The sequence below is a fragment of the Mus caroli genome, chromosome 13 (genome assembly GCF_900094665.2).
Source record: "Mus caroli chromosome 13, CAROLI_EIJ_v1.1, whole genome shotgun sequence".
NCBI classification, from domain to species: Eukaryota; Metazoa; Chordata; class Mammalia; order Rodentia; family Muridae; genus Mus; species Mus caroli.
In genome coordinates, this window is record NC_034582.1 from 13,504,111 (window position 1) to 13,519,336 (window position 15,226).

Below are 15,226 nucleotides of genomic sequence, written 5' to 3' on the forward strand. Positions count from 1 at the left end.
CTTTCTTTCTTTCTTTCTTTCTTTCTTTCTTTCTTCCTTTCTTCCTTTCTTCCTTCCTTCCTTCCTTCCTTCCTTCCTTCCTTCCTTCCTTCCTTTCTCTCTCTCTCTCTCTCTTTCTTTTTTTCAGTTCCATCTTGCTGTTAGCCTTGATGTTTGTGTAGAGTTCTGCTAAATAGTTGAACATAGCACATATCAACATCATCTGCTATGATCCCTGCTCATGGAATCACCATAGGCACAAAGTGCATCTTTAAAAGAAGCTGTTAAAAGCATGAATGAAAATCTAGGGAAACAGAAACAACCACCAGCTCTTCAGGTCTCATAGCACACAGTGGGTGTGCTTACCCAATAGTTCTAAAAAAGGAGAAACCACTGGAGAATAAAAATGTGGATTGGAAGAGGCCCACGCCTCATGGAGATGTCACTGGGCTGTATACAATTTCTCCATGCAATAAGCTCTCCCCATCTTTAAGGTTCAGCTTGAGTTTTGAGGCAGTGACTGCTATCGGTCTTTTGCTAAGGGTCAAACTTACAAATCAAGAGCTTTTTGTTTTGTCTTGTCTTGTTTTTGTTTTTGTTTTAAACTAGTATGTGAAGAACAGTAATGCAAGCAACAGCCCCCTCCCCAGCAGTTAAAACCTCAAATATACCTATTTAAAACTAGTACACTGTAAATTTCAAACCAAGCTGGAAGTTTTAAAAGATATTCATTGATTTTTATTTTAGATTTTTAGGCTCCGTAGGTTTAAGCTCTGGCTTAAGCATGAGGATCCTCAGAGTCCATGTAAATACTAGAAGGGAATGGTGTGCTGCCTGCAACTCTAGCCTTAGAATGTAAAGATAGGCAGAGATGGGCTTCCCAGAGCAAGCCAGCCACTGAGACTAGCCATAGCTTTGAGTTCTGGCTTTGACCGAGGATCCCACTTGCTAAGGTAGAAGATCTATCGAGGAAGGTCTTGGACATCAACTCACACACTCACATGTGCCCATGCACCTGTACACACACATGCACCTATATACACGTGAAAACACATGCACATACCACATATTCATACACATGAAAAAAAAAAAGATCAGCTAATAGAAGCAGTGTCTGTCTGAGCAGACTGAGCACAGTGTAGCACAAGGGAAGGGCATCAGGCTACAAGGCTTTGACAAGGATGCTTATTTGGCTACTCTGAGCTCACATGGGAAGTTCATCACATATGAAGATCATTTGATCATTGTCAAGGGATTATCTGGGCATCCTTTGGCTTGGAGTGAGCAAAATATTTTAATACTATTTTTTAGCCCATGGAACATTGGATAGCACCTTCTGACTGTGATGTGGAAGATTCACTAACTAAGATTCTGATCAAAGTTTGTGTGATATTGTCATATAAGAAATATATTCTTGGTCTTTGTGTCCAGAGCATAGCTCCCAAAGCTTTTATAGAGTCTCAGGTAATTATAGGAATTCTATAATTCTTATTCTAATTTCTTCCTTCCTTCCTTCCTTCCTTCCTTCCTTCCTTCCTTCCTTCCTTCCTTCCTTCCTTCCTTCCTTCCTTCCTTCTCTTTCTCTCTTTCTCTCTTTCTCTCTTTCTTTTTTGTTTCCAATATACACCATAACTCCTTGGAATTTCTTCATTGAAAGGAATTTTTTTTTGGGTCCTAATTAGTTGACTCCTGGGTAGCTTTAGGAAGAATGGGGGTGGGTCAGTCATTAGAAAAACAAACTATGACTAAAAACAGAGCCTCTGGGCTGATTGAGCACAACCATAAGTTAGTTGTGTGTGTTAGTGATATGTGAGTGTGTTTGTGTGTGCATGCGCGAGTGTGTGTTCGCAGGGACAGAAGTTTCTGCGCTCACGTCTTCTTGGACTTTACCCTGTGTACTTCTTGCAGAGAGACTGCCTCCTTTATCATGTGCTTCATGACACACTGGCAAACATGGTTCCCTGAAATAAGGCATTATAGCAAGTTATTGAGCTGGGAAGGGATGCGCTTTATAAGTATGTGACTCATACATCCCTTTTGTGATTGGGTTTGACACAGAAGGGAGATAACTAAAAACATCCCCCAGATCTGTAAAGGTTGTAAGTTTAGTGCTGGTTGTGCAAAGTTGGCTGCTTCCTGGTGATGCCAGACTCTTACGCAAGGCGGGCCTAATGTTGGTGTGGGCTTCTTCCTACTCAGCCTTTGCATATGGGTGTCATTTCTTTTGCTTCCAAGGCATACGATAGAAAAATTTCCCTCTCCCAAGTCTCTATTTCGCTGATCACTCACCATTAATTGAAATGCAATTCATGTAACAATTCCACCTGGCCTATTAAGTAGTTTCCTTATTAAATTCTAAAAAAGTTAATTCTTATTTGTTCAGTAAGTGGGCAGAGACAGCCCATGTCCACCTGTCTGTCCATCCATGCAGCTTTCTCTCCATCCACCTACCATGTTGAGTATAACACATTTGTAAGACAGCATTCATTAGTGGAGTGGTTTTTGCACTTTTATATTACATGTAATTTTTTTCTCTGTATTGAATTTTGATCCCTTTTCTTTCAGGATCAAATCTTCATAGCTTACTTTATACACACAAACACATACAAACACACACACACATACATACACACCATTGCCATTTAAAATGGGGTATTTAAACACACAGAAAATTGAATTCAGGTAGAATTTGAATCTTTTCCTACAACAGCCATATGAGGCATTTCTTTATAAAAAAGATGAAGATATAATAAGATTAATTTTATCTATGAATTTTTTCAGCAGGGACAAAGGTTTATAGCCAAATGCAGAGTTGTATGTCTAGACAGATTAAAGGGCAAACTCCGAATGTGTCCCTGCTGTGTAGTGTTCAGCCCCATTTTAGACCAAGAGTGTCCAGGCCAGTGCCCTGAAGGACCTGGACATTGTAACAGCCTTCCCTAGTGCCTCATTCCATTTCCTACCCACTCACAGCATCTTTCTAGTCTGCATTATCTATGCAGTTGAACATGCAAGCTTTATTTTCCTTTGGGGAGCATCACCTTGCATTACCAGATCTGCTTGTTCTGTGTGAAAATCCCCACATTCTGGCTTTAACAGGTCTTTCTCTGTTCTTCACTGACACAGGCATTCTCATGTTATGGCACAGGTGTGTATGCAGCGATGTGGCTTCTGAAACCCATGATTGTTGGACACTTGATGAATGTTGGATTGCGATCTGCATGTATGTTTATATGTTGTCTGATTTCTAATGAAGATTTAGTAAAGGTGTACAGAAGTGAGTAAAAGATATTTTTAATCAGACCATTGTCCCATGTATTATTGTGTGCTGTTGGCTTCCCTGGGAACATATGCTAACTCCACAGACCATATATAGACGACTATAGCCATTTTATTAGGGACGCAGCCTTCAGGCTTGCTTTATTTTGTGAATGGTTGTTTGGAGATTTCTGTCTGATTCCAGCCCACACAGCAGCCTCCGTGTGTCACTCATTGTTCACTCACATATCCGCCCACAGGCATGTTCTCCTTTATTTCCTCTGACACCTACAGACAGAATGGCAGGGGACTTCAAACACAGAGGAAAGTGGCTTGACCCTCCGGCTGAGTACCTGTTGTTGGTTGTTTCAGCTCAGAGCTGTTTGCCCAGGCCCTGCAAGCTGATCAGTTTCTACCTTTGGAAATGTCAGGTCTGACTCAGCACACCAGAATCCCCTGAAAATGGAGCTTGCTCCTAGCTTTCACTAATGCAGGGGTGTGCTGTGGGGGCCAGCTGCCCTAAGGAGTCAAATGGCCTTGAGCACAGATATCATTCCAATATTGGCCTAGTAGCCCTAGAAAATGAGGGAGAGAGGGAGGAAAGAGAGAAGCAGGGGAAAGAGAGAGAAAGAGAGAAAGAGAGAGAGAGAGAGAGAGAGAGAGAGAGAGAGAGAGAGAGATTGCAATAGGCAATAAAAAGGTCACCATGATTAAATGGAGCCAGAAAGAATACTTACTGCTGACTAACTGGCCCACGCTCAAAGCTGAAGAAGAGGAGGATGAAGAGGAGGAGGAGGAAGCCTGTCGCACGGGACTGTGAGAGGTGGCAGCTTGGCCATGAGCCAGGTGCAGAAGGTTGCCTTGGGTGCCTGCTTGACCCACTGGTGTCTGGGAAGATTGGTGAAGCTACACAAGGGATGTAAAAAAAACACACAAAATGAATGTTACGTGGTGGGAAATGCTAGGGAATGGACATTTCATCTGTGGTTGATTCATTTTATGTTCCCGAATACAGTGTCTACTTCTTGGGAAGAGCGCTATACCCAGGCAGGATTTATTTTTTGTGTATATAATATGTTGTTGCTTGCTTGACAGGCATTTTATTAGAAATTCTAAATATATTATTAATTCCCTACTTGGCTTGCCAGAATACCCAATTTTTGACATTTCTCAGGCATAGTGTGTGACTGAACTTTTTTCTGCCTGTTTACACAATTCCCACCCACCTGGGAGACTTCTCAGGCTGTTGTAGAATGGAAACAACACAATTCAAATGCAAAGCTCAAACTTGACGTTGGGCCTGTGCCCATCATTCGAAGAACTGATAGTTTAGGGGAGGTTCCAGTTTAGGCTGGCAGCTCCACTCTCTCACTTCCAGTTTTGGATGCCTTATGCAAAACCAATGACATGACATCCTCTAGAAATCTGGTAATCAGAGCAAAGATAGAATATCCCATAATATATGGAGGTCTCAGTTGCTACATTTATGGGGGGTGGAGAGAGGGTTTGTCTATGTAGCATCAGGTATCCTGAAACTTGCTCTGTAGACAAGACTGGCCTTGAACTCAGGGCTCAGGGATCTACCTGCCTCTGCATCTGAAATGCTGGGATTAAAGGTGTGTGCCACCATTGTCGGTTTGCTACTTACTTTTTAAAGATATTTTTATTTATTTATTTATTTATTTATTTATTTATTTATTTATTTATTCTCTCTGTCTCTCTGTGTGTTTCTGTGTCAGTGTCTGTGCATGTGTGCATTCAGTGCCTATGGAGGAGTCAGAGCCCTTGGAGATGAAGTCATACGCATTTGTGAGTGAACTGACATAAGTCCTGGGATCCAAATGCCAGTCTCCCTTGCAGAGTAACACATACTTTTATCCACAGTACCATCTCTCTACCCCCTTTCTAGCTACTTTCTTACTCTGAGCGAGCTCCTGGATTAAGGGTATGTTCATGGACGCTTTAGCTGAATTCTCACACTACTATTGCCTCCATAGAGGGAAGCCAGGTTAGTTAGGGGAGACCTAGGGTGTGGTGGTTCATCCTCCTGGTGTGGAAGAGCTGGTCTCTGGACAGGTCAAGTTTGGTCCTGGGGCTTGTGCCAATGATTACAATGACACAAAGAAGAACTAATTTACTTTTGAAACGTTTTTGAATTTTGTGTCTCATGTCTGTTTACTTATTACTCCTTTAAGGGCTCTCAAGGAAATGGGCTCTGAGAGGCTGAGGAAGGAGAGAGGAGAAAAGTTCCACTAGAAAACTTGGAGGGATCTCTCCCTTCTTCCTGGGTTGCCCTTCTAAAAAGATGTTCCAGGAGCTCTGGGCCCTAAGGAGTTTGAAGGTTAGCCTTGGCCGTAGCCACCCTAGTTAATTATAAGCAATATTTGGTTCACACTAAAAGGCATGACAAGGTTTTATAAAAGTGGGACAGCCTGGAAGTCAAATCAGAGCAGGCAGTAGGAGCTGTGCACTGAGTGAATTAGCCTCTGACTGTCATATCTAAGAGCCTTGGACACTTCAGCTCCAATTTGCGTCTGCCTCTCCTCTGTGTGTTCATTCTCCATCATTTTTGAAGATACAGTTTTCACATAATAAAACACCTATGAAACCATCATTATAATCAAGACAGGAAGCTTTATTGTTTTATAAAGTTTCCTCTTGCAAGCAATGTCTACCCTCAATTCTCCACCTTGACAATCATTGCTCTGCTTTCTCTCATGATGGAGTCATTGGTATAATTCTAGAAATGGTGCCACATGACACACCCTTCTTGTAGCCCCCTTACTTTGCTTGGCAGACTGTTCACAGATTCATCCAATCCTTTGGGTATTCCAGTAGTTCATTCTCTTTGATAGCAAAGCAGTAGTTCACTGCCATGATGCGCATCCCCTTCCACAATACACACATTATACTCTTCATCCATTATTTTTGTTGGTAGATATTTGGGTGTTTCCAGTTTGCGAACATGATCAATAATGCTTTTTATAAACATTTGTGTTCAAGTCTGTGAGTATACTTTTTTTAAAAAATAAAAGTATGAGTAGAACTATACTTCAAATACTGATCGTACTGTAAATTCATGCTGAACTTTCTAAGAAATTCCAAAATCGATGTCCATTTGACATGGACACCAGCAATACATAAGAATTCTGGTTGTTCCTTTGTCATCACTAGCACCCTAGTCTATCAGTTTCTTAACATCCCTATGTCTTTCTAGCCATTCCAGCAGTTCTAGTAAGGGGTGACCCAAGAAACATACTTAGTTATTGCCTATTGTGCACTTCCCCTATGCAGTGGCCAATGACAATATCCATACTCACTAGCTATTCCTGCACAACACATATGCCTCTCGTGGCTATAAGTGCATGACTAGCCCATATGGCCTCTGAACATCAGAATCTAGATGCCTACTTGCCCCACAATGAAACTGCCTGCAGTTACCATTTAACTGAACACCCTTGTTACTTAGATACTCTAAATAAAGTATTGATTGTGAGCCAAAGATGGTCATAACTGACAAGATGAACACAGATTGATAGGCATCAAACAGCTGCCTAAGGTAATTAGCCGATTTGCTGAGCACATAATCAACAATTAAATTCAGCAAATTTTATGTTGTAGGGTTGTCTAGTAAAGATGAAATCCATTTTAATTTACTTCACAAATTGTGATAGATATTTCACATCAATCTTCACCCCTAACATATTGAGTTGTCTTTCCAAAGACTGGTGCAGAGAAAACATATTTACAGATTTGAGATACTGGTCAGGAGCATGTTCTCTGGCTTCTCATTCCACTAATAGTTCATTGGTTCTGGCTGTGATAAAGTGTCGTGCAGGAACTGGACAAGACGGTAATCAGTTGAAACATTTCTTCTGTAGACATGACATAGTCAAGAAAAGGATGTCCACACTGCAGTGTCACTTAGGAATCATGAAGGCAAGCTGGGGTTTGTGGATAATTTGATGCAGAAGAAGAAATTCAAGAGGAAAATAAGCTAATCTTTTAAAAGAACTTGTTCCACACATGTACAATTAAAGAGAAAGAGTAATCTAAGATTTGTAAGAATTTTAGATATTTTTCCTCAAAAAACAAACAAAAACCCAAAACATTTGTTAAGGGCATTGAGGTTTTGGTTTCTTTCTTGAGTTCTGCCAGACAGTTAAACAAAAGTGTATGAGAATTCTTAAAGGCTTTGAACTTGTAAAAAATGAATGGATTGTAATGGCACTTTTCTTCCTGATTCCAGTTGCCACTGTGGACATTTTGGATGCTAACTTAAGAAGATCTGTGAGCTCAGCGCTGTGTGGTGTGTAAAGTGATCAGCTCCTCTCAAAGCTCTTTCCTCAGAAACAGAGGACCTTGATGGCAGCATAGCATTTACTTCTGTGCAGCTAAGTTGTCAAGGTGACATGAGTTGGAGTCAGTTGGGAAGGAGGGACCTCAACTGAGAAAATACCCCCACCAGATTGCTCTGTGGGCACGGCTTGGTACAGTTTATTATTTTGGATGAATGGTAGAAGGACCCCGTTCACTGTGGGTGGTGCCACCTCTGGGTTGTTGGTGGTCTCGGGTGCTATAAGAAAGCAGGCTGAGCAAGCCATGAGGAGCAACCCAGTAAGCAGCAGTCTTCTGTGGCCTCTGCTTTGCTTCAAGCCTTGAGTTCCTGCCCCGAGTCTCCTGGAGGATGGATTATAACTAAGACAACATAAACTCTTTCCTCCCCCAAGTTTCTTTTTGTCATGCTGTCCCCTCAGAGCAATAGAAGCCTAAGTAAGAACTATCCTCTACCCAGCAGACAGCAATGCTTTCAGAAGAACATGGCACCGTGTCTTGGATACTCGAGATTTAATGATTATAGTATATTAATTTTTTAAAATTATGCTTACAACTGTATTTACAGAAGAAGTTACTGACAATTAAAAAAAAAAGTTCTAGCCGGGCGTGGTGGCGCACGCCTTTAATCCCAGCACTCGGGAGGCAGAGGCAGGCGGATTTCTGAGTTCGAGGCCAGCCTGGTCTACAAAGTGAGCTCCAGGACAGCCAGAGCTATAAAGAGAAACCCTGTCTCGAAAAACCAAAAAAAAAAAAAAAAAAAAAAAAAGTCCTTTGCTTAAATATTGGCAAAAAAGGCCTAAAGCATAACTGGCCACAGAAATTGGAATAGTTTAGGAAAGGCAAGGGGGGCCCTGTGAATAACTGGAAGCACACAGCTAACAATAGGTTTCTCTGTTGGATGTTGATGGTGTATTGTAGATGAGACAGCAGATTCCTGAAGAGAAAGTGATTGGCCAGGAACAAAATAACTAGAGCACCCAGCCATGGGCCCTGAGATCCGACTGCATGGTATTGCTTCTCCTTCAGTGCAGGCCAAAAGTCAGCAAGTCAGAGAACAGAAGCCACGGCTGGCAGAGTGAGAACCAATGAGGTGTCTGAAGAGCTGGCAATCCCTAGAGTAGATCTATCCACTTGAACACACCTTACTTACATTTCTGTCCTAATGAGTTTAAAATATTTTTCTAGTTTAGATATTTCTCTACAGGCCCACATGTCTTTAAAACTTCATATTTTTGCGGATAACAGGACATGTTAGGTAACTGGTATCACCTGAGGACACATTAGAGATAGGCAGATTATCCTCTGGTTGATAAAATTAGTTCTGGTGCCGACAGTACTCCACAGTTACGTTACTTGGTGTTGTCCTTTATGTAATAAAATTCTCTGTTTGCTCACTGCACCTTCGTGAAACTTCTTAAAGGAGCTGTAGCTGACTTGTATCTGAGTTCATTTAATCACCTCCTTGCCCTGCTGGTGCTGTGAGCCAGGTGCAGACAGGCTGAGCACATGGGGAGTGAGCTCACAAGGGAAGTCAGGGACAGTCCTTGTTTTGCAGAAGGCTCTAAATCTGTCTTACACAAGAGATGGCCTAGAGGGAGACAGGACTCAGCCTGACCTGGACCCCCTTCCCCCCACCCATGCTACCTCCCACAGGCTGGCTTCATGGGATTGCTAACACTCATTGGCACTGCCAGTGTGTTTTATATATTAAACAAAAAAAGAATGAAATGGCCGTATCTTAGAGACAATTTGTGTGTGTGTGCGCGCGTGCATGCGTGATTTTTTTCCCATGTGGTTGGTTCCTTCAATCTTGCCTGTGTGATCTTTGATAGTGTTTTAGATTCTGGAATAAAACATCTTTCATTAATTCCATGATAATATAAATGGGTGGCAAGTATCTTGCAAAAATGAAAGAAACATGAGTATAGTATACTCATCAAGGTGGGAACAGACTGCACAGAAACAGTAAAATTCACCCAGGGAGCTTCATGTGTGAAGAACAATCCCCAGGCCTGTAAAAGCCAGTGGGGATGTCTGGCCCATCTCCATGTGCAAGAGTGACAAAGTCAAGGTGGAATCCCTGAGGGGTGAGAAAGAGGTCGGGAGGGAAGAATCTTGCTTGTATGTGAGGTTGTGAGGCATTAGAAGAGGAGTTAGTGGAGCTTTCAAAGTGCAGGCAGGAGAACATCCCAAAACAACTGATGGACTACCGCCTGTGCTGAGCAGGGACACAGGGGGATGTGAGTTAAAGTGCAGAGTTGAAACAAAAAGAGTTCTGTGCAGCTGAGATAGTGAGGTGAGAGATCATAGGGAGAAGGAGCTGATGTAGGGAAGGTGCTGGGCGTCTTCAAGGATGGTTCTGGAGTGCCTAGTGCCTTAGGTGGTGAAATAGAAGTCAGTAGCCGTGGACACACTGACTAATCTTTCCTAGGCTGGGGATGGGTTTATGTGAATAAAGCTGAGTTAAGCTGGCCCCTGTCTTTCAGACTTGTGATGATAAATAATTTGAGGAATGAAAGCTGAGGTGAGGGAGTGACAGGGGTGGGGAGGTGTGTGTGGGTGAATCACAGAGAAGGGCTGGTGGCCCAGATCCCACAGGGTGCTGTTGGTCAGGGAACTTGGGCAGAGGCATTTCAGGGTGCATGCTCTACGTAGAACACTGTCAAGTTGATAAGCACTTTCTAATATGCTATCTGCCTGGAATAGCCACCAAACTGCAGATTTTAATAAAGAGTCTTACAGTGAAGACCATCAACTCTGAGGCCACGTACAACAAAAATTGTACAGGCCAAGGAAGGACCCCTGCTCATGAGCTAAGGCTGTTTTTTGCTGGTAACTAGCTGGAACATGGGCAGACTTTGACTACAATGCTCAAAAAGTTTTGCCCCCCCTCCCCCCCCCATCTTGGGTTGAGACTTTATGGTGGTGCTGGGGAAAAAAAGAAACCTTACTCTACTTCCAAGAAGAGTAAGCACAAGAACAGCAGGGCTTAAGTTGGCTGTCCTGAAATACTACAAGGTGGATAACATGGCAGAATTAGTCTTGTCCATCAAGAATGGCCTTCGGATGAATGTGCTGCTGAAGATTTCACAGCTAGCCATGTTAACAGGCAATTCTGTGGCAAGTGTGTTCATCAAAACACAAGACACAAGTAATTAATTGTGTGAATTAATAAAAACAGAATAACTGAAAAGGAGAAAAGACTATGTGCAATAAGCAAGGGTATTTCGTATTTATTTGAGAAAAAGAGGATAATTGCCTGGCATTTTAGTAGAACCGAGTTGTCCCAGCTGCTTCCTGTCAGCATTAAATGTTCAGAGGAAAACCCCCAAATCTTTACTTGCAAGGCAACCTCTTGGTATATTAATTTTTAAAAGTTGGTGTTCCACTGTATAGGTTGAAACATTTGCTTTTCAAATTTTCCTTGTGAGACAATAATTCCTCTTAACATTTGCTAGAGTTTAGTCAAAGGAAGAAAAACCACACAGAGAGAAAACGATGGTTTATGAAGAAATCATGCATTCAGTCACAGGGCAAACCTGTGATTGGGAGCTGTTCTCTGACCTAAATGAGTCTCCAAAGTTGGGGCAGCCACAAAATCTGGGGCAGGAAATAAAAGGCTGCTTTTGAGCTCCACTAAATCTTTTAGTTTTTGTATGTAAAGCATTTCCTCTGGCTCTCTTTCCCATCTTGTTCTTTATGTACTTGCCCTGCTCACCAGGCGTCTCTGGTCTGGTAGGTTCTATGGAGCTTTATTTAGGACTATTGGATACTGGTATACTCTAAAAAAATACTGTTTCAGACAGTAACTTGATAGGCTCTTCCAGATCGAAGAGTGCTAGAGACTCCATTCTTAGATTTTATTCAGGTCTTCTGAGTCAGGGTTAGGCAGATGGAAAGCTTAACCTGTGGCTAGTACTATTTAAAACTTCAAGCAACCCACTCTGGGTCATTTGACCTGAGAGCTTTATACTTTCCTAACATGGATTTCCTTCTGTGTAGGGGTTAGGGACTCTCCTCCTGAAATCTATGACATATTTTACTGTCAGAATCACACTCTTTTGAGATCCAGCATTTGCCATACATCACTCAAAAGACTAAATTGAGACGCTTCTTACTAGATGATAGAAATCCTTTAGTTTTAGTACATGTACATATTATAGTTCTTTAATGCAAAGGGTAATAGTTAAAGAAAAATCAAAGACCACTGTTGCTATACCTCTGAGGTTAAAGCTTTTCATGTTTGACTGGGAGTGTTTTGATGCTTACAATCATAGCTATTGCCCTCAATACGCAAGCCGGCATATCTATTGATAATTTTCCCAATCCCGTGCCTAACTTCATGCTCCAAAGTGTTTCAATTACAGCTAATGCCGAGACAAACTTCTCTATCGCTATCACTCTCCTGACATTTGGGAGCCAGTCCACCTTGGTTCCCTCAGCATTTCCTGGAGCAGGATAAGAGGCTTGATGCCTGCTATGACTTGAGGGGTGGGGGTGACCTTCCCCACATCCTTTTCTGTCACACTTTGGAATTCTCAGTATGGACACACATATGTAACAGATACATGCACATACATGCATCATGCAAAGGGCATGATTCCTCTATTTGGGATACTAGTTGTGACTGAGACGAGTTTGCCAGGTTGTAACAGTGGAGTAACACCTGTTTCCTCCGTAGAAGTGAGGTTTCATTCTAAAGGAGACTAGTATAGTTCAGGAAAGCTCTGGAAGTGTTTGTGGATGCTTGGGAGAAACTCTGGAAATATTGCTGACAGCTAGCATGGGCTGAGTTGAAAAGTGGCTGAATTCCTTGATTCCTTTACCTCTGTCCACCTTTGAAATCCAAGGTGAGTGGGAGGAACTTTACATCAAGCGCAAATTATTTCTAACCAATTCACTTTCCTGAAAATGTATGACTTGGCTTTGCTGGCATAGCTTTTTATTTATTTTATTTGTTTTCAGAGAAGGCAGGCATGCCTGGTTTTTCTCCCTAGAGAAAATTATGAATAGGCTCAAACAGACAGAAGTAGGGTTGAAGAAGCCAAAGAGGCTGTGTGTGGGGGTGCACATCTTGATCACAGCAGTGGAGGCTGCATCTGCATGTATTCAAGGAGGTCTGGTTTACACAGCAAGTTCCATGCTAGCTAGGGCTGCACAATGAGAAAGAGAGAAGCTTGATGGAGAATCAAACAATCAAATGGCCCCTTGTAAACAACAAGAGGTGACTCCGGGCACAGAAGTCTAACTTAAAGGTGGGTCTCTCGGGAACTTCTTCCTGGCCTGGGGTTTAGCTGGGAACAATGGCTTCTGTGGCCAAGATTAAACTTGTAGTGCAGAGAAACAGGCCCTGGTTTCCACGTTGTGTTTCCTGGCACCAGGCACCTCTTGCTCACTGATGTCATATTCCTCTCAGTTTTATTTTCTTTTTCATGACATCTGCCATGGAGTGAAGTTTCATATCTGAACAAGTCTTCGAAGACTGTGCATCTTCCTTGCTCAGTTGTAAACTCCATGAAAGAAGAGTTCATGGTGCCTGTCTTGCCTACTCACTGACATACGGTTGATGGCCCAAAAAAATATTTCTAGTAAACATTTTTAATATTAATTGAGTAAGCACATGGGTTTCTGTAGTGACAATTCTGGAATTTTTTTTTAAAGAGCACAAATATAAGAATGTGCTTTCATTTTAATCCCACTGTGAGGATATGAGACTGCTTCAGACTGTCCATAGCAGCTGACTATGATTTGCCTCCTGCTCTAGCAGACTATGGTTTGCCAGCTGCAGATAGTTTCTGTGATTGCATGGTGTATGGAATTCTGACAGCTTTTCAGAGGGGATATAAATGCTAGGGCCCTGAGAAATGGGGTTGTTAGTTGTTGGTCATTTATTGAGGTTGGTTGTGGTTTGTTAGTAGCTATGGTTGAAGAAGAAACAAAAGGAAAGAAATTAGATTCAAAGGTCCCCCTTTTACTCTCTCTCCTCTATCTTTCTTCCTCTCCTACATAATGCTAGAAGTAGACATTGGGGGGGGGATTAAGGGTGGGAAAAAGAACCCATAAACTAGCAAAGACCAGCTACAGGTTTCTGTGCATAGCCTCTGAGTGCTGCTGAGGTGGGAAGGCATGGGTGATGCTGCTGTCTTTGGAGGGACTTTTCTGTGTTGCTGTGGCGAATGATAATATTGGTGCCTTGTTGTTCTCATCTCTTTGCATTTTATTTGTCAACTGCTTGGCATCCCACTGTCTCTTGACAACTTATGAAGCTTTATCCTCAACTGCATGTTGGCTCCTAACCTTCACATTCCTTTCTGCCATCTTTCTTTTATCAGTGTCCACTTAACCTTAAAACTGGGTCTTAGCCCTGTTCTGCTTTGACTTACTGACTCATCTGGTTAACAGGTGACACATTTCAAAGTTCTTAAAACAAAACTGACCCACACTTCAAAATGTGCTTGACCTGATGTCTTCTCTGCAGCATTTGGTGCCTGTCCGGATCCTACCATTTGATCATCACTTCTTACCCAGGTTCCCCCTTACTTAGCCATTGCTTCTTCTTTCCCCTTCCTCTCCTATTATTTTTAAGAGCTGGCATTAACCAGACAGATCCTGGATCTTGCTCCTTTTCCTGTTCTTCAGGCTATCTCTATATGTCTTCTTTATTTTTCAGCTACAGAAAAAAAATGCCTCTAGACTCCTATTGTCAGCTGCTGGTCCGTACTGTGCTCAGTAATCCTTGCTTGGCTTCACTATTGTCCCCTAAGTAGTTTGTTTACAATGGAAAGGTCCTAATTTCAGGTCAACTTCCACATCACTCACAGTCTTATTTTCTTAGGGGAAAAAACTGAGCACATACTGTCTTCTTGAGTAACATCCACCTCTGACAGTTTCCAGGGTGGCATCTTCACTGCCACTAGCAGCTGAGGTGGCAATAGTATCATGACTGAATTATAGCTTGCTGTATCCCAGACACAGGTTTGATCACTCTGCCCTTCACACACATTCTTTGGTATCCCTATTCCATTTTATTGTTGTAAAAATCTGAGCAGGAAGTTGCCATATGACATCGCTAAGATCACACAGAGATAGAACTTAGCTTTTCCAGTTTGAGTCTACACCCCATGCACAACTGTCCCAGCTTGTTCTGTGCTTCTGCCACAGGAACTGCTCTCTGTCCCTTAATATGCTGTCATAGTCGTTGTCGTCATCGTCCCCTTTGCCCTACCTTTGTGCTTACAGTTTCTACTTACTGGAGTGTCGCTAATTCATCTTCCTGGTCAGCTGCCACTCATCTCACTCTTCCCTGCTCTGTTTCAGGGCCTTCTCTGCTTTATTGCCCCATATAACACCATAATCTCTGGGTTAGAAAGAATATCTCTATTTCTTAGCTAGCATTTAGATGAGTCTTGCTATAGACTATCAAAAATGCTAATTGAACAAACCATTCACAATCTCCATAAAGACCAAGGACCACATCTTTCTTCTTTAGTGCTACATGTTCAACTTCTAGCGTAAACACACAGGAAAAAGTTCAGCTGGAGACATGAGCTCCGGGGGGTACTGGTTAGTTCATATTGTTGTTCCACCTATAGGGTTGCAGACCCCTTTAGCTTCTTGGGTACTTTCTCTAGCTCCTCCATTGGGGGCCAGT

At 42.3% G+C, this 15,226-nt stretch overlaps 1 protein-coding gene across 2 annotated transcripts in view; it reads right to left on the reverse strand.

Moving 5' to 3' along the window:
• Pou6f2 (POU class 6 homeobox 2) overlaps positions 1-15,226 on the reverse strand; it is a 382,578-nt gene that overhangs the window by 13,644 nt on the left and 353,708 nt on the right. For both annotated transcript variants that reach the window (XM_021180807.1, XM_021180808.2), the window contains exon 7: positions 3,975-4,143. In XM_021180807.1, the coding sequence (XP_021036466.1) occupies positions 3,975-4,143 (169 nt within the window). The remainder of the gene's footprint in view (positions 1-3,974; positions 4,144-15,226) is intronic.